The 20,880-nt window shown below is 41.0% G+C and overlaps 1 protein-coding gene across 1 annotated transcript in view; it reads right to left on the bottom strand.

Annotated features, from left to right (window-relative positions):
* The window catches only part of LOC115432855 (AP-1 complex subunit beta-1-like), a 114,079-nt gene that overhangs the window by 53,735 nt on the left and 39,464 nt on the right, over window positions 1–20,880 (bottom strand). The window contains 6 exon segments of the mRNA XM_030153908.1: window positions 1,636–1,734; window positions 1,892–2,057; window positions 2,181–2,296; window positions 3,923–4,018; window positions 4,158–4,278; window positions 4,740–4,961. Of these exon segments, the coding sequence (XP_030009768.1) occupies window positions 1,636–1,734; window positions 1,892–2,057; window positions 2,181–2,296; window positions 3,923–4,018; window positions 4,158–4,278; window positions 4,740–4,961 (820 nt within the window).

The raw sequence follows: 20,880 nt of genomic DNA, 5'->3' as shown, positions 1-20,880 counted from the left end.
AACAGGCTAACAAACAGCAACAGCTCCCACCTGTCATTATGTCCCAGCCCCGTTAGGATTAACACGCTATCATCCCGGGGGTAACATTTACTGTACAAGAGACAAGTATCATACAACACGAGCTAAAATAGAACATCAAAGCTAATTGTTATGCTAGTCACTATTCAGACGAAACCAATTAGACATGGGTCATATAGTGAACTACACACATTTCACAAAAACTAGATTCACCTGACAAAACTCTGAGGCACACTCCTGAGGTAGACAAAAGGCGATCTAGTGAACTGAACAAACATACATCAATGGGACACAAATGACTAGGATTACTAGAGAGTATGCTAAAATCTCCACTAGCCAACAAGCATCCAGGCATTGTTCATAAAATAAGTTCATAAACGAGTAAACACTGTTACAACCAATAGCATCTTCAAGAGCACAAATCCACTGAAATACATAGAGTACATACGAGGGCTGTTCAATAAGTTCATGGCCTCACCCAGAACAGAACAACACAGACTGATAATTTATATTTTATTTTTCAACATAATTTCCATTTACAGCAATGCACTTGGTCCATCGATGTTCAAGCATCACTATCCCATCACAAAAGAATGTAACATCCTGTATTATAACAACCAGTATTTCTGGATGAGGCCATGAACTTATTGAACAGCCCTCGTAGAATCTCTGCCAGCTCTGCCATTGGAAACGCCTTTGGAATGAAGGCATGGCTGGCTTGTGTTTAGAGCTAGCCAGCGGTACATGGCTGGGGTTGTGTTTGTGTGGTAGTGCCGTGAACTGTGACATTTCTCGTGAGAGACGAGATCTTGGACAACTGATGTTGCCTAGTTCCCCTTTAACTACTTAATTAAAAAACGGCCTCCCTCCTCAGCTTGGAGACAGAGCGGAAACCCAGCTCCCGCAGCTAGACATGATTCCCTCAGACGTATACGACTTACAGTTTTATACTTTTTAAATAATTTAATAAATACTTTTCATTACCTAAAATATGTGTGCTGTTCCTTCCCCGCATATGTCTATGCTAATCACACCCGCTGTCTCCCAACACCTTACGTTGTCCTTCAATCACACTATACACTATAAAATATACAAATAGTTACCCCAGCAGACAATGGTAATGGCAGCTTGTCGTTACACAGCCAGTGAGCTAAAAATTTAGCTGTTTCTTAAAACTATATGACTAACTATAAACTAATTAGAAAAAAATGCTGCAATAAAACAACTTGAAAATGATCACAGGGTGATTACTTATTGTAATTGGATATAATTATAATTTCAGCATCTAATGATTAAAAATACTAATATGATTATTGAATGAAGTGGACATGAAACAGACCATGAAACCTTTGCTCTGAAAACTTCTGTGGACAGATATAGCACATTGATAAATAGCAGCTGGCCTTTTGATATTTGTTCATCAAATGAAAATATACCTACCTAGCAACCTAGGTGTTAATTTCTGGCACCAATAGCACTAATACTGAAAGCATGAAATTTAATAAGCTTTTGTAGAGTTATATATTGTGAATTATTGTACTGTATTATTGTATCTGAAAGATCCTGTCCTGATAAACAAACTTGCCTGATGTGGGAGTGTGTATTAGTGTATTTCACCTGCGTAGCGAGGCTGAGGACCTGCTGTACCAGCTCCTGGGTCTCAGATGGCTTTTTGAGGAACAGTTTGACAATGGCAGTCAGCAGCGTGAGCTGGACCTGAAATTCAAAGCACCCGCTGCTGTAAGTACAGCCCCAACAGAAGAGGTTTGAACTGAACACCAGTTAATGGATAAATTGATGCCCTTTGATCATTTGTTTCAGTTGTTTTAGCTCTGAGCCATCTCTGTCTGCACCACTCTTTCACTGAACCCACCTGGGTGCTCTCATCATGGAAGCCTTCCAGAAAGCTCTCCAGTAGTTCATCAGCATTGTCGATCCTCTCTGCATACTCGCCTACAATCCAGATCATGGCAGCGCGAGCATCTGGCTCATCCAGAGAGTCCAGATTCTCACATAGGGTTGCAATGATGCTTTCGTACCTGAAAGCCATCAACATGTCCAAAGTCAGAATGAAACACAGAAGTGAGTAGTGGAAATGAGTGACATGCTGCTAGTTCTTTCTATTTATTAAGCAGATCTCAGTATTTCAGGGAGACACGTACTTGTTGGGATATTTGCGAAAGATATCCCTGATGACAACAATGGCCTCCTGAACCACATAATTGACTTTGGTCTGGATCAGGTCCAGCAGGGTGCTGACACAGCGCTCAGCTGATTGCTGCAGTAAAAAGGACAGATGCTTTGATATCATATTGTGCTAGTGTTGAAGCACTCACAAGTGGTCTATGTCTCAAGATTACTTTTTGAAGATAATGGAACATTTAGTAATTTTACTCACTTTTGTCTTCTCCTCATTCAAAGAAGACTTGGAATAAAAGTTTCGGGCTTTGTCTGATTTATTTATTACCATCATTATGGTGATTTAATGTAAAAATTCCTCCTCCAAATATAAATGTTAACTTGACTTATTTCCAATTTTGTGAGAGGACAGACTTCATCTCTAACAAATGGACCAAAAGAAAACAAATGGCTGTAAATGTTAAAGGTGCGGGAGACTTCCATGAGCAATTTTTCATCAAATCTGTAAAACCTCAGTCATAGCCTAAGTATCACGAATCTGTAAGTCTTTCTGTGATTACTCATCTGAATCTCTTGCATTACGGTGAACAGTTTCGAAGTGCCATCCACCAGAAACAAACCCATGTGTTTACATTCAGAACCCGGAGGTAACTCAGGCATTTTCGGAATTTTTTGTAGCGACGTGCATTGTGGGAAATGGAGGCTCACGCTGCCGCTGCCACTGTAGGCAGCTGCGCGAACCTCCCTGCATCGGCAGTGCAAGCCTCCATTTCCCACCAATGCACGTCGCTACAAAAAATTCTCAAGATGCCCGAGTTACCTCTGGGTTCTGAATGTAAACACATGGGTTTGTTTCTGGTGGATGGCACTTCGAAACTGTTCACCGTAATGCAAGAGATTCAGATGAGTAATCACAGAAAGACTTACAGATTCGTGATACTTAGGCTATGACTGAGGTTTTACAGATTTGATGAAAAATTGCTCATGAAAGTCTCCCGCACTTTTAAGTATTGCAAAGAAGGATATTTAAAGATTAAATGTTAAAAGGTTAACTTGCTTTATTATCCCCACAAGGAAATTTGTTCTCTGCATTTTAACCTTCCTTATACATACACACACACACACAGTACCTAGCCTTAGCATTAACACATAGCACGCACACATTAGGAGCAGTGAGCTGCCATCGAAGGTGCTTGTGGACCAACTCTGATCAAGAGCACTAACAGGAGAATTAACCTGTATGAACCTGTTTTCACTGGGGAAACCAGAGTACCTGGAGGAAACCCACAGAGCGCAGAGAGAACAAGTAAACTCACAGGAATTGTAAGTAACCCAAAGTTAGCTAATAGCAGCAAAGTGTCTGCGTCAAAACTCTTCAGGAATCTCTTTACCTCTCACTCAAGGAGATGTATTGAATATTGTTTTTACACAGCAGCCACCATATGTATGTACTCGATATTTAAAGGTGCTAGTTTCAGCTGCTTGACAGCTATTTCCCACTTAGCTTGGTTGTGTGAAATTAAATTAGTTAGCATTTATTGAGGGATGTTACTAAAGTTTTGTTAGCTTTGTGAGAAACTGATGGGCCAGAGCATGAAGTGAAAAATGATTTTTCCAAAGTTGCATCTTTGCTCCTAAACAATGACAATAAGGCAAGCCACCAGAATAACTTGGTTGGTGTAACCCTTGTTGAGTAAGGTGGAAGACAGAAGTCTAGGAAACTCAGAACAATGGATATGACTAAGGAGGACGCTGGATATGTTACCTCCACTTTAATGGCACAGCGTCCAATGGCTCGTACAGCTTTGCGTACAAAGTCAACATCCACCTCAGTAGCATATTCCTTCAGTTCAGCCAGCACCTACAAGTGACAGCAGTTTAAAAACATTATGTATATCATACAATCTTTAGTTCATTTGAATATCGTATATGCAGGAGCCTAAATTACTACACAACAGAAAGCTTTTATATTACAGTCGGTCATTATATATGTTCATTACCTGGGCTATATTAGCCTGAGATGCCAAGCGGATCATTATGTCCAGTTTCTCCAGCTTTACATAGATTGGGTCATTGTACTTGACGAAGAACACCTTGATCTCCTGCTTCAGGATCTCGGGTCTGCAAATGGCAGATTATATGTCAGACTACACTTTTGTCCTGTTTAATCTTGAATAGAAAAATGCTGTTTAAATACAATTGTACAGAAATGTGTTGAATAAATAAAAATGCACAGAAATGTACTGTTTATAAGACAGTAGTATCAAACATATGACGGTTTACAGTCAGGCAATGTCTAATTTCAGTCTTCTGTCACAGTCACGGCAAATGTCTCCAAGCTACGACAATGACAATGCCTTGATGTACCAACATTTAACTTCAAACAAAAAAAAAAAGTGGGGCAAAGATGATGTTGTGTTGTACCACAATAGCTAAATAATGAAATATTGGACAATTCTATTTTCAGCACCCTCCTAACGATATGAGATTTTCTAACTGCTAAATGTCAAACCCCTTCACACAGAGAGCTAAAATGGGAAATGAACCCCTCAGCCCCTCACATCCCATTTGAGATTACACACCTTTTCTGGACAATGAGGTTAATGTTCCTCAGGGCCACATATTGGACCTCAGGCTCTCCAGAGAGCAAGGTGACCAAGGGTGGGGACAACTTCTTCAGCAAGGTGTTGTAGTAGTCCGAGTCCTTGGGCAGCAGTTCTAAAAATTTCATCAGTACCTTAACAGCTGACAGCACCACAGCGGAGTTTGCATGAGACAGCCGAGGGGTAACACGCTCACAGATGCTGTGACAAAAAGTGGAAACAGAGGTAAACAAGTCAGTAAAAATAGGGAGATGAACATCAGTGTGGAAGTGGAGTAACAGTCTGAATTCATCACTCTCTTATTTATCCTATAGTAACCTGATGATTATTGAAAGTATCTGTAATTCAACTAGGGATGTAACAATTAGAGATTTTGGTGCAACAATTATCCTCAGGGAAATAATTGCGGTTTCACGATTACTTTGATTATTTTGCAGGGTTTATACGTGGGGGTGCGGTCTGTGCTAGACCTGCTACAATGCACTTTAGGATCACAACCAGATCAACCATCAGCAGGGGAAATAAGCAAAAGACAAAATAAGTCTGCATTTGGCTCTATATCAGCCTTTTAATCTCCACAGGTGAGGACAGCACATACACCCCACGCTTGAGTGCATTCCCAACAAAACAAACCCCAAAATAACACAAATAAACCACAAAGCAACCACATAGTTGAGCCAACAAAAATATTAACTCATTTAACACAAATCATGAAACATAAAGCAGGTCAAATCCCCAAATATCTTTCCCCTTTTTAGTTCCCAAAGTTTTTACGCACACAAATAGTTCATGCCATAAATCAGTCGCAGTGTTAGTTGCGGGCTTACTAAGGTAAGTTGGCAGTAGATTGGCAGATTCGGACTTTGGGTGTCAATAGTGATCAAATAAAAGGACCGCAATGCACATATGTTACTTTGTTGTGACCTTGGTTATACTGGCAAAATACTACATCATTTCAGCCGAAATGACTCGCATTTTGTGAGATCAAAAAGCAATTGCTTTCTCAGGCAGGACTGTTGTGCACAGACAGTTTAGGGACCGTCTACAAAGTACTCACATGCAAATGATGGGAAATAAGCTTTTGCTGAAGGAGGGAAATTTTAATTATTTCTTGCTCAATAGCTCCACCCACAAGGGGAGAGGAGCCTCCATATTCACAGACCATGACAAGGACAGCTCTCCCTTCCTATTACAAGACTCAATTTAGGGAAATATACTTTTGCTAACAAAGGAGGCACTTTTTAATTGTTTCTTTCGCAATACCTCCACCCACAAAGGGGAAGGAGCCCCCATACACACAGACCATGGCAAGGACAGTTCCCCCTTCCTACTACAACTCTTAGTTTATACAAAAATACTTTTGCAATTGAAGGAGGAACTTTTAAAATGTTTCTTGCTCAATGGCTCTGCCCACGGGGGGAGGGGGGGGGGGGGGCCTCCACAATCACAGACCATGATCAGGACACTTCCTCCTTCCTACTACACCTCTCAGTATAGGGAAATACGCTTTTGCTAATGAAGAAGGAATGTTTTGGAAGGAAAGTGATGCATATTCAAAAGACATCACTAATACAGGTAATGACAGGTAATGTCTTTACAACTTACACGCGTTACTAATTCCTCTACATCTCCCGCTGTTGTTAAAACTCATTTAACTTTTTCCTACCTCCTGAAACTTTGTTAACTTTCATTTGAGGGGGCAGGACATTTGTTTAAGCCAGATTGTTGTGAATGGGTTGTGCAATGGTAGCCTGAAGCTGCATAGATGACAGTAGCGAAAGTGAGCCCACATTGAAAATATATTTACAGTCAAGACTAGGGATGTAAATAAATTAATCGAGTAATGATTAATTGTCGATAAGAATTTGCTCGATTAAATTATTAATTGTCAGTTAATTGCTCTGTTCCGCCCGTCCACACCTGTCCGAAGGCTGCCGGTTTGTCTGCGCTGCAACGCCGTGGCTGGGATAGCCGGTCATTGAACTGGATCATGGTGTTGATGAGTTAGAATGTCTTTATGGACATGGTGGAGTCAACCACAGACAGACCGTCTGTTTGTAAGAGCGGTGCACCTCCGACTAAATACACGCACAAATGCGGAGTCGGTATCGGATCGGAGTGTTTTGCCTGGAGGTTGGTCTTGTCCACGGTCAGTGAGACAGAAGTTGAAAACATTCTCCAGGCTCCTAATTCGGGCCACAGGTATGTAATGCATTTGTGAAGCTTCAGGAGGTGGGGAAAAGATAAATGAGCGAAAAGTTTCACTTTCACTTCTGCGGGGGCACAGACTGCACCGCACCCCCGTAGTATTAGAAGTAGGACAGAAAGTGATGCAAGCACGTGCAAGGTTACCAACCAACACGCACGCATCCCCCGGCCGTACTGCGCACGTGCGAGTAACCCCCCCCCAACGAAACGCATGCGCATGCACCCAACCACCCACCAGTGAAACGCACGCACGTGCACCCCCCATTACACACCACCACATCAACAGATGAATTCCACAGGAAACACTGACTGTATCCAATGGTTCAATAAATCAATCATTAAGGAATATGACATGCTTTTGTCGTGAAGTGTATAAACAATATTTAGCTTTTATTCTTATAGACAACATTGAAAAAGAAATTTAGGTTCTCAGGAAAATCGCTGCTTATCAATTAATCGTTAATCGATCAATAAGGGCAACCAAATAACGATTAATGAAGTAATCAATAATTTGCATCCCTAGTCAAGACAATTCAGAAATATGTCCGCCCCCTGACACAGATCGTCAGTTTGTAAACCTTCTCTGTCACTGGTGGGATGTTGAACGCAGTGCTTCTGTAATGTTGCTTTTGTTCCGTGCGGAAAGCACAAATTGGCGTGTCTTTGCGTCTTTGGCGTGTTTCTTAATCTACCGTACTTTATCAGACGGTTACTGGCAGCTCTGACAATTAATTAACCATGACGTTTAAAATTGCAATTAATCCTAACACCATGACATCGCTACAACCCTAAATTACACTCTTTCAAGTTAAAATGAACATTTCAGATATCCACAACAATATTCCTGAAAATACTGTGGTGAGAGGACTTACTCTCACAGCAAATTGTGATTTTTCACACAGAGCAAAAGGAGCACATGCTATGGGATTTCTTCTGGGTCCACCAGGGGAGAACTTGCAGGGTTTTATTGAAAACCAGTGACTCTGGCCTAACCAAAACTGGTGATTCTAGTCTTCAATGCTGATTCAACAACAATCAATGAATCAATGGATATTATCAACATTTTTAATGTTAAATACTCCCTGGCCAAAAAAGTCACTCATACAATATTTTGTTGGACCAACTTTTCACTTCATAGTGGAACACATACGATCTGACGTGGCATAATTTCCGCCATGCAATGCTTATGCAATGCCAAAATAAATCACAATTTTATTACCATCCACGTAAATTTTGTCACCAAGACACTCAAGGGGCAGACTCTGAAGTGGCCAATTCTCATGCTCATTGCATCAGTTAGGGTTAAAAAAACTTGTTGCCATTTGAAACATATTTATGAGTCCACTGATTACCCAACAGAAGTCTCTTGCCAATTTTTTTTCTGCCTGGACAGTGTTTCTGGGGCTTACTGTGTCTATAAAAATGTTTTCCCTTCATAGGGTGTTTACAACCTCATCTTTAGTGACACACAAAATTCAGATGGAGGACAAGAAGAAACTTGCAGAATGGATAAGATACTAGAAAGTGTGGGCTAGTTTAGAGGATATTACTGAGAAAGGTATGAACATGAACTCACAGCATACATCAGACATTAGGGCTGGGTAAAAAAATCGATTTAATCGATCTTAGATCGATCTCATTTTAATTTTGCATAATCGATTAATAGTGGATGAGGTCGATTTTCAGAGCAGGACCGGGAGTACGCGGAACCGCGGGTGGCTCCATCTTATGAACCCCTGGGGAAGACTTGGTCTAGCTCACGAAAAAGACAGAAAAGACGCGGTGGGGAAACCCCTTCCGCTGGAGGTCCTTCGGCCTCAAACTCGAACCCGCAGTGTGAAGGAAGTGGCCACCTTGCGAGTCGCGGAAGCCAGTTGTTCTTGGAACAATAACTTGGATCCATACTATCACCTATGGCTGAGTATGGAGTTAGAGGAAGAGTAAAGTGATAATGTCCATCCGTGTCCCCCCCCCACACCCACACACACACACACACACACACACACTCCCCGACCAACATTCACAGCGCACATGCACCCCCCTGCCCCACTCCACTCCGACCAACAATCACGGAGCACCCCCACCCCACCCCCAGTGAGCAGAAGCCTCCAGCCATAAAACAGAGTAAAGATGACTAAGTCTGTTCTGATCCACTGTAGAAACATGGCAATGTTTCTGTGCTGCTCATGATTTAAGAGCACATTCAGCAATTTCCTGCTGAAATGTCAAATTTATTTCCTTTCTAATATCAATATTGATACCAGTAGTGATATGTTGCATGACTGCGGTACTTAGATAATCAGGTTACAACTCAAAATTGTACTCTGGTATCTCTAAATTACTCTGAATCAATAAATTAATACTGAATTGAATCGATACTGAATCGAATCAAATCGTGATTAATCGATTCAGAACCTTATGAATCGAAACTGAATCGATTATGGAAATTGGCCATGATACACAGCCCTATTAGACATGGTCCTTATGTTATTCAGAAGAGCTGTTTTTCAACTGACAATGTTATTCTACTATTGTTCGTCATATTTATTATGACTTCTGAGTTATACAAAAAACTTTGAAAAAAAATGCGGCCCAGACCATTGGAGATAGACCAACACGTTACTACAAAAATGTGCAGCCTGGTCTCGAAAGATGTGATATGTATATGGCTTGACATTCCGATGCACAGATTTCATTAAAATTGCGGAAAACCGGTCAAATTTGTCCATCTGAAATGAATTGGACCATTTTCAAGTGGCTACCATTCCCAAACAATTGGTGCCAAAATTATTCTGTCAACACAGAAATGTTCGGCTTGGCAACAAAGATTATCTGTATGGTCACGTGGTTTTCGTACAAAAATGTGAAAAAAAAAAACCCATTCATTTTCGATGGGAATGACAAAAAAGTGGTCTGTTTTCTGACCACTACTGCTTCACCATACTTTTACCCACAGACTTTATTTAAACTTTGAAACGCAGGCATTTTTGTCATCTCTCCAAAAACGTCTGTGGTATGCAGATGAGGTTTACGGTTTTCAATAGGTGAGTCTTCAAATACCCCTGGGTTTAGTGAAAATCTCCTCTGCTAGATTGGGTGTTGTCATCACCTAGAGTGAAGGAGCAGCGAAAATTCACCTGAAAATTTTCTGAACAACTCGCCCTCCCGGCCAAACGATACATAGGAGGTGAATGATCTTTTCCAAAAATGTAGCCACGGTTCCTGGGCTTCATATGAAACCATGTTTGAAGACCTAGCTCTTTCTAAAGTGAAACGGCAGGCAGTAGTTTAGGGGCAAATCCCTCCTCGGCTCCTATTCAAATCAATATAAATTAGTGTTAAACAGATCGTCCTCCTCCTGGTGAGTTGACTGTTTTTACACTGCCATAACTCAGTCATTTCACACAGTACGAACAAAAAAGAATACATCTATGTGTTCCCCAGGTCTGTCTGCCACTCATGATCATGTTAGTTTTTGCCTGTCATTTACGGTTTTCCCGTAATTAGCAGCTCTTCGGGAGCTGTTTCAGTCATAATTGAGTGTGCTTGCGTATGTCTCCTCAGTGCCTGCACTGCTCGTCATGGTAACGGCACATGTGGTCTGTGTGTCACAACTGCAGACAATTAAGATAATTAAGGCTCCACAAAAAAAAGATACACTAATATTAAAAATAAATTGAAATAATAAATAATGAATACAATAAGAATAAATAATTAAAGCCGAAAGGGGCATCTAAAGGCCCTCGCCAAGGGCACGTCCAGCAGAAGTATGCCCATCATTCAGCAGGTGGCGCTCTAGCACCAAATTTCAGTGTCTTCTGATGAATGGGTGTAGGCCTGGAAGATTGAAAACTGATTCAAATTTGAGGGAAATCATTGCTCGTATGTCCGAACTAAGGAAATTTTTGTATAAGTAAATCTGTAGGGGGCGCTATGCAGCTAAAATTAAATTTCTTCCATTGAATGGGTGTAGGCCTGGAAGATGTACCACTGAGTCAAATTTGAGCCTAATCGGTGTTCAAATGTCCGAGGTGATGCAATTTTCATGAAGGTGAATTTGTAGGGGGCGCTAGTGAGCAAAATGGCAATTTCTTTTGATGAATGGGTGTAGGCCTGGGAGATTGACAACTGATTCAAATTTGAGCCAAACTGGTGTTCGTATGTCTAAAGTGAAGTCATTTTCGTAAAGGTAAAATTGTAGGGGGCGCTATAGCTCCAAATTTCAAATTTTTCTGATAAATGTGTGTAGGCCTGAGAGATAGACGTCTGAGTCAAATTTGAGCCAAATTAGTGGTCGTATGTATGAACGGAAGAAATTTTAATAAAAAAAATTTTAAAAAACTTGTAGGGGGCGCTGTAGCGCGAAATTTCAGTTTCTTTTGAAAAGTAGGTGAAGGCCTGGGAGACAGATCTCTTAGTCAAATTTGAGCCAAATCGGTGTTCGTGTGTCCAAACTGATGTCATTTTTGTAAATGTACATTTGTAGGGGGCGCTATAGTGTGAAATTTCAATTTCTTTTAATAAATGGGTGTAGGCCTGGGAGACAGACGTCTGAGTGTAATTTGAGCAGAATCGGTGTTCGTATGTCTGAGCTGAAGCAATTTTTTTAATGGTAAATTCCCGAAGAAACTTTGCAAAGTTTTCGATGTCGTCACACAAAAACGGTTACACCAATCCAAAAAAGTCGGCTAACTTTTGATGCCCCACTTCTCTAGATACTGTACACCGATTTTGAGCTCATTTGGCAAAACGGCCAAGGAGGAAATAGTTAAAATACGACGTCAGCGAAAACGCTGACTCAGCATTTTGGAAATTTCAATCCAATATGGACGACTTCCGGTTGGTTTAGGGGCGTGGCCACAATAAAAATTTTTGTTTGTCACCTCATGATGAATCTGTGTACCCATTTTGTTGGCTGTATGACAAACTTTGTGTTGGACGTGCTCCCATTAACGTAATGCATTTCCACTTTTCAAGGGGGCGCTGCCGCAACATTTCTTTACCGACATCTACAAAACCTATATGTAAATTCAATTTTGCACATTTCTTAATTTTGTGCAAAATTTGGTGCGTTTTCATAAATGTTCAGGGGGTCAAAATTGAGCTCAAAGCGCAGGAGAGAGAAAAAAAACTTAAAGCCGCAAGCGGCATCTAAAGGCCCTCGCCACGGGCACGTCCAGTAGAAGTATGTCCATCGTTCAGCAGGTGGTGCTCTAGCACCAAATTTCAATAACTTCTGATGAGTGGGTGTAGGCCTGGGAGATTGACAACTGATTCAAATTTGAGGCAGATCTTTGTTCGTATGTCCACACTAAAGAAATTTTTGTATAAGTAAATCTGTAGGGAGTGCTATGCAGCTAAAATCAAATTCCTTCCATTGAATGGGTGTAGGCCTGCGAGATGTACCACTGAGTCAAATTTGAGCCACATCAGTGTTCGTATGTCCAAATTAATGCAATTTTCGTGACGGTAAATTTGTAGGGGGCGCTATCCAGCGAAACGGCAATTTCTTTTGATAAATGGGTGTAGGCATGGGAGATTGAAAATTGATTCAAATTTGTGTTCGTATGTCTGAAGTGAAGTCATTTTCGTAAAGGTAAAATTGTAGGGGGCGCTACAGCTCCAAACTTAAAATTTTTCTGATAAATGGGTGTAGGCTTGAGAGATAGACGTCTGAGTCAAATTTGAGCTAAATTGGTTTTCGTATGTCCGAACTGAAGCAATTTTAATAAATAAAAAAAAAACCAAACTTGTAGGGGGCGCTGTAGTGCAAAATTTCAGTTTCTTTTGACAAATGGGTGTAGGCCTGGGAGACAGATGTCTGAGTCAAATTTGAGCCAAATCGGTGTTCGTATGTCCGAACTGATGTCATTTTTGTAAATGTACATTTGTAGGGGGCGCTATGATGCAAAATTTCAATTTCTTTTAATAAATGGGTGTAGGCCTGGGAGATGGACGTCTGAGTCAAATTTGAGCCAAATTGGTGTTCGTGTGTCTGAGCTGAAGCAATTTTTGTAATGGTAAATTCACGAAGAAACTTTGCAAAGTTTGCAACATTGTCACACAAAAACGGTGACACCAATCCAAAAAATTCAGCTAACTTTTGATGCCCCACTTCTCTAGATACTGTACACCAATTTTGAGCTCATTTGGCAGAACGGCCAAGGAGGAGATAGTTAAAATATGACGTCAGCGAAAACGCTGACTCAGCATTTTGTAAATTTCAATCCAATATGGCCGACTAAGGGTTGGTTTTGGGGCGTGGCCATAATAATATTTTTTGTTTGTCTCCTAATGATGAATCTGTGAACCGATTTTCGTGGCTCTACAACAAACTTTACGTTGGACGTGCTCCCATTGGCGTAATGCATTTCCACTTTTCAAGGGGGCGCTGCAGCAACATTTCTTTACCAACATCTACGAAACCTATATGTAAATTCAATTTCTCGCACTTCTGAATTTTAGGCAAAATTTGGTGAGTTTTTGTAAATGTTCAGAGGGTCAAAATTGAGCTCAAAGCGCAGGAGAAGGAAAAATAAGACAAAAGAAAAAAAAAAATAATAATAATAATTAAAGCCGCAAGCGGCATCTAAAGGCCAAGGGCGCGTCCAGTGGAAGTATGCCCATCATTCAGCAGGTGGCGCTCTAGCACCAAATTTCAGTTTCTTCTGATGAATGGGTGTAGGCCTGGGAGATTGACAACTGATTCAAATTTGAGGGAAATCATTGCTCGTATGTCCAAAGTAAGGAAATTTTTGTATAAGTAAATCTGTAGGGGGTGCTATGCAGCTAACATTAAATTTCTTCAATTGAATGGGTGTAGGCCTGCAAGATGTACCACTGAGTCAAATTTGAGCCTAATCGGTGTTCATATGTCCGAATTGATGCAATTTTCGTGAAGGTAAATTTGTAGGGGGCGCTACTTAGCAAAGTGGCAATTTCTCTTGATAAATGGGTGTAGGCCTGGGAGATTGACAACTGATTCAAATTTGAGCCAAATTGGTGTTTGTATGTCTAACATGAAGTAATTTTTGTAAAGGTAAAATTGTAGGGGGCGCTATGGCACCAAATGTAAAATTTTTCTGATAAATGGGTGTAGGCCTGAGAGATAGATGTCTGAGTCAAATTTGAGCCAAATCGGTGTTGGTATGTCCAAACTGAAGCAATTTTAATAAAAAAATATTAAAAATTTTTGTAGGGGGCGCTGTAGTGCAAAATTTCAGTTTCTTTTGACAAGTAGGTGTAAGCCTCGGAGACAGATGTCTGAGTCAAGTTTGAGCCAAATCGGTGGTCTTATGTCCGAACTGATATCATTTTTGTAAATGTACATTTGTAGGGGGCGCTATAGTGCAAAATTTAAATTTCCTTTAATAAATGGGTGTAGGCCTGGGAGAAAGACGTCTGATTGAAATTTAAGCCAAATCGGTGTTTGTATGTCTGAGCTGAAGCAATTTTTGTAATGGTAAATTTTTGAAAAAACATCGCAAAGTTTGCAACCTCGTCGCAAAAAAACGGTGACACCGATTCAAAAAATTCGGCTAACTTTTGATGGCCCACTTCTCTAGATACTGTACACCGATTTTGAGCTCATTCGGCCAAACGGCTTAGTAGGAGAAAGTTAAAATACGACGTCAGCGAAAACGCTGACTCAGCATTTTGGAAATTTCAATCCAATATGGCCGACTAAGGGTTGGTTTTAGGGCGTGGCCATAATAATATTTTTTGTTTGTCACCTCATGATGAATCTGTGTACCCATTTTCGTGGCTGTACGACAAACTTTATGTTGGACGCGCTCCCATTAACGTAATGCATTTCCACTTTTCAAGGGGGCGCTGCAGACACATTTCTTTACCGACATCTACAAAACCTATATGTAAATTCAATTTTGCACATTTCTTAATTTTGTGCAAAATTTGGTGCGTTTTCATAAATGTTCAGGGGGTCAAAATTGAGCTCAAAGCGCAGGAGAGAGAAAAAAAACTTAAAGCCGCAAGCGGCATCTAAAGGCCCTCGCCACGGGCACGTCCAGTAGAAGTATGTCCATCGTTCAGCAGGTGGTGCTCTAGCACCAAATTTCAATAACTTCTGATGAGTGGGTGTAGGCCTGGGAGATTGACAACTGATTCAAATTTGAGGCAGATCTTTGTTCGTATGTCCACACTAAAGAAATTTTTGTATAAGTAAATCTGTAGGGAGCGCTATGCAGCTAAAATCAAATTCCTTCCATTGAATGGGTGTAGGCCTGCGAGATGTACCACTGAGTCAAATTTGAGCCACATCAGTGTTCGTATGTCCAAATTAATGCAATTTTCGTGACGGTAAATTTGTAGGGGGCGCTATCCAGCGAAACGGCAATTTCTTTTGATAAATGGGTGTAGGCATGGGAGATTGAAAATTGATTCAAATTTGTGTTCGTATGTCTGAAGTGAAGTCATTTTCGTAAAGGTAAAATTGTAGGGGGCGCTACAGCTCCAAACTTAAAATTTTTCTGATAAATGGGTGTAGGCTTGAGAGATAGACGTCTGAGTCAAATTTGAGCTAAATTGGTTTTCGTATGTCCGGACTGAAGCAATTTTAATAAATAAAAAAAAAAAACAAACTTGTAGGGGGCGCTGTAGTGCAAAGTTTCAGTTTCTTTTGACAAATAGGTGTAAGTCTTGGAGACAGATGTCTGAGTCAAATTTAAGCCAAATCGGTGTTCGTATGTCCGAACTGATGTCATTTTTGTAAATGTACATTTGTAGGGGGCGCTATAGTGCAAAATTTCAATTTCTTTTAATAAATGGGTGTAGGCCTGGGAGATAGACGTCTGAGTCAAATTTGAGCCAAATCTTTATTCGTATGTCCGAACTGAAGAAATTTTAATAAAAAAATATTAAAAATTTTTGTAGAGGGCGCTGTAGTGCAAAACTTCAATTTCTTTTGACAAATAGGTGAAGGCCTGGGAGACAGATGTCTGAGTCAAATTTGAGCCAAATCGGTGTTCGTATGTCCGAACTGAAGAAATTTTAATAAAAAAATATTAAAAATTTTTGTAGGGGGCGCTGTAGTGCAAAATTTCAGTTTCTTTTGACAAATAGGTGTAGGCCTCGGAGACAGATGTCTGAGTCAAGTTTGAGCCAAATCGGTGTTCTTATGTCCGAACTGATATCATTTTTGTAAATGTACATTTGTAGGGGGCGCTATAGTGCAAAATTTCAATTTCCTTTAATAAATGGGTGTAGGCCTGGGAGAAAGACGTCTGATTGAAATTTAAGCCAAATCGGTGTTTGTATGTCTGAGCTGAAGCAATTTTTGTAATGGTAAATTTTTGAAAAAACTTCGCAAAGTTTGCAACCTCGTCACACAAAAACGGTGATGCCGATTCAAAAAATTCGGCTCACTTTTGATGCCCCACTTCTCTAGATACTGTACATCGATTTTGAGCTCATTCGGCCAAACGGCTTAGTAGGACATAGTTAAAATACGACATCAGCGAAAACGCTGACTCAGCATTTTGGAAATTTCAATCCAATATGGCCGACAAAGGGTTGGTTTAGGGGCGTGGCCATAATAATATTTTTTGTTTGTTTCCTCATGATGAATCTGTCTACCGATTTTCGTGGCTCTACGAAAAACTTTATGTTGGACGCGCTCCCATTGGCGCAATGCATTTCCACTTTTCAAGGGGGCGCTGCCGCAACATTTCTTTAGCAACATCTATGAAACCTATATGTAAATTCAATTTCTCGCACTTCTGAATTTTAGGCAAAATTTGGTGAGTTTTCGTAAATGTTCAGAGGGTCAAAATTGAGCTCAAAACGCAGGAGAAAGAAAAATAAGACAAAAAAATAATAATAATAATAATAAAAATAAAAATAATCTGAGCAAGAACAATATAGCCGTTTCTATGGCAACCACGTATTTGCCCTTTTTTGAAAGTTCTCGAGCTCCCCCACGTGTGTGGGGTCAGATGTCACGTGTCGTGCACTTACAGCCATGTGACTGACCCCGAGTGCGCGTGTCCCATTGACTCCCATTCATTCTGAGCAGGTGTAAATATGCGATTTGTGCACGTCATATACATCGTCGGAAAGGTCTCAGTGCCGTGAATGTGAAAATGTGTGAGAGTGGCGACAGTGGCGAAAGGCGACCGCGTCACTGGCGATTTCGTCCCCATGCGCCCACTGCAGACTCAATAGGCCCTGCGCCGGCTTTACTCGGCTTGGGCCTAATAAGACAAAAAAAATAAAATTAAAGCCGCAAGTGGCATCTAAAGGCCCTCGCCAAGGGCACGTCCAGTAGAAGTATGGCCATCGTTCAGCAGGTGGCGCTCTAGCACCAAATTTCAATGTCTTCTGATGAATGGGTGTAGGCCTGGGAGATTGACAATTGACTCAAATTTGAGACAAATCAGTGTTCGTATGTCCGAACTGAACAAATTTTTGTATAAATAAATCTGTAGGGGGCGTTATGGAGCAAAAATTCAATTTGTTCCATTGAATGGGTGTAGGCCTGCAAGATGTACCACTGAGTCAAATTTGAGCAAAATTGGTGTTTGTATGTCTGAAGTAAAGTAATTTTCGTAAAGGTAAAATTGTAGGGGGCGCTATAGCGCCAAATTGCAATTTTTTCTGATATATGGGTGTAGGCCTGAGAGATCGACATCTGAGTCAAATTTGAGCCAAATTGGTGTTCGTATGTCCAAACTGAAGTAATGTTACTAAAAAATTTTTTTTTTAAATGTAGGGGGCGCTGTATTGCGAAATTTCAGTTTCTTTTGACAAATATGTGTAGGCCTGGGAGACAGATGTCTGAGTCAAATTTGAGCCAAATCAGTGTTCATATGGCCGAACTGATGTCATTTTTGTAAATGTACATTTGTAGGGGGCGCTATAGTGCGAAATTTCAAATTCTTTTAATAAATGGGTGTAGGCCTGGGAGATGGACGTCTGAGTCAAATTTAAGCCAAATTGGTGTTTGTATGTCTGAGCTGAAGCAATTTTTGTGATGGTAAATTTTCGAAAAAACTTCGCAAAGTTTGCAACCTCGTCGCAAAAAAACGGTGACACCGATTCAAAAAGTTCGGCTAACTTTTCATGCCCCACTTGTCTAGATACTGTACACCGATTTTGAGCTCATTTGGCCAAACGGCTTAGTAGGAGAAAGTTAAAATACGACGTCAGCGAAAACGCTGACTCAGCATTTTGGAAATTTCAATCCAATATGGCCGACTAAGGGTTGGTTTAGGGGCGTGGCCATAATAATATTTTTTGTTTGTCTCCTCATGATGAATCTGTGTACCGATTTTCGTGGCTCTACGACAAACTTTATGTTGGACGCGCTCCCATTGGCGTAATGCATTTCCACTTTTCAAGGGGGCGCTGCAGCAACATTTCTTTACGGACATCTACGAAACCTACATGTAAATTCAATTTCTCACACTTCTGAATTTTAGGCAAAATTTGGTGAGTTTTCGTAAATGTTCAGAGGGTCAAAATTGAGCTCAAAGCGCAGGAGAAAGAAAAATAAGACAAAAAAATAAAAATAAAAATAATAATAATCTGAGCAAGAACAATATAGCCGTTTCTATGGCAACCACGTATTTGCCCTTTTTTGAAAGTTCTCGAGGTCCCCCAAATGTGTGTGGGGTCAGATGTCACCTGTCGTGCACTTACACACATGTGACTGACCCCGAGTGGGCGTGTCCCATTGACTCCCATTCATTCTGAGCAGGTGTAAATATGCGATTTGTGCACGTCATATACATCGTTGGAAAGGTCTCAGTGCCGTGAATGTGAATATGTGTGAGAGTGGCGACAGTGGCGAAAGGCGACCGCGTCACTGGCGATTTCGTCCCCATGCGCCCACTGCAGACTCAATAGGCCCTGCGCCGGCTTTACTCGGCTCGGGCCTAAAAATAAAAATAATAATAATCTGAGCAAGAACAATATAGGCGTTACCGTGGCAACCACGTATTTGACTGTATTGGAAAGCTCTCGAGGTCCCCCACATGTCTGTGGGGTCAGATGTCACGTGTCGTGCACTTACACCCGCGTGACTGACCCCGAGTGGGCGTGTCCCATTGACTCCCATTCATTCAGAGCAGGTGTAAATATGCGACTTGTACACGTCATGTACATCGTCGGAAAGGTCTCAGTGCCGTGAATATGTGTGAGAGTGGCGACAGTGGCGAAAGGCGACCGCGTCACTGGCGATTTCGTCCCCATGCGCCCACTGCAGACTCAATAGGCCCTGCGCCGGCTTTACTCAGCTCGGGCCTAATAAAGAAAAATTAAAGCTGCAAGCGGCATCTAAAGTCCCTCGCCACGGGCACGTCCAGTAGAAGTATGTCCATTGTTCAGCAGGTGGCACTCTAGCACCAAATTTCAATGTCTTCTGATGAATGGGTGTAGGCCTGGGAGATCGACAACTGATTCAAATTTGAGGCAAATCTTTGTTTGTATGTCCGAACTAAAGAAAGTTTTGGATAAGTAAATATGTAGGGGGCGCTATGCAGCTAAAATTAAATTTCTACCACTGAATGGGTGTAGGTTTGCGAGATGTACCACTGAGTCAAATTTGAGCTAAATCAGTGTTCGTATGTCCGAATTAATGCAATTTTCGTGAAGGTAAATTATTAGGGGGCGCTAATGAGCGAAGTGGCAATTTCTTTTGATAAATGGGTGTAGGCCTGGGAGACTGAACACTGATTCAAATTTGAGCCAAATTGGTATCCGTATGTCTAACGTGAAGTAATTTTCATAAAGGTAAAATTGTAGGGGGCGCTATGGCACCGAATTTCAAATATTTCTGATAAATGGGTGTAGGCCTGGGAGATAGACGTCTGAGTCAAATTTGAGCCAAATCGGTGTTCGTATGTCCGAACTGAAGAAATTTTAATAAAAAAATATTAAAAATTTTTGTAGGGGGCGCTGTAGTGCAAAATTTCAGTTTCTTTTGACAAATAGGTGTAGGCCTGGGAGACAGATGTCTGAGTCAAATTTGAGCCAAATTGGTACTCGTATGTCCGAACTGATTTCATTTTTGTAAATGTACATTTGTAGGGGGCGCTATAGTGCGAAATTTCAATTTCTTTTAATAAATGGGTGTAGGCCTTGGAGATAGACATCTGAGTGAAATTTCAGCCAAATCGGTGTTCGTATGTCTGAGCTGAAGCAATTTTCGTAATGGTAAATTCACAAAGAAACTTTGCAAAGTTTGCGACGTCGTCACACAAAAACGGTGACACCTATCCAAAAAATTCGGCTAACTTTTGATGCCCCACTTCTCTAGATACTGTACACCGATTTTGAGCTCATTCGGCCAAACGGCCAAGGAGGAGATAGTTAAAATACGACGTCAGCGAAAACGCTGACTCAGCATTTTGGAAATTTCAATCCAATATGGCCGACAAAGGGTTGGTTTTGGGGCGTGGCCATAAAAATATTTTTTGTTTGTCTCCTCATGATGAATCTGTCTACCGATTTTCGTTGCTCTACAACAAACTTTACGTTGGACGTGCTCCCATTGGCGTAATGCATTTCCACTTTTCAAGGGGGCGCTGCCGCAACATTTCTTTACAGACATCTTCGAAACCTATATGTAAATTCAATGTTCAGGTGGTCAAATTTGAGCTCAAAGAGCAGGAGAAGAAAAATAAATTTTAAAAAAATTAAAGCCGCAAGCGGCATCTAAAGGCCCTCGCCACGGGCACGTCCAGTAGAAGTATTTCCATCGTTCAGCAGGTGGCACTCTAGCACCAAATTTCAATGTCTTCTAATGAATGGGTGTAGGCCTGGGAGATTGACAACTGATTCAAATTTGAGGCAGATCTTGGTTCGTATGTCCAAACTAGAGAAATTGTTGTGTAAGTAAATCTGTAGGGGGCGCTATGCAGCTAAAATTAAATTTCTTCCGTTAAATGGGTGT

The sequence above is a fragment of the Sphaeramia orbicularis genome, chromosome 14 (assembly GCF_902148855.1).
Source record: "Sphaeramia orbicularis chromosome 14, fSphaOr1.1, whole genome shotgun sequence".
Lineage (NCBI taxonomy): Eukaryota > Metazoa > Chordata > Actinopteri > Kurtiformes > Apogonidae > Sphaeramia > Sphaeramia orbicularis.
This window is presented reverse-complemented; position numbering and strand designations above follow the sequence as displayed.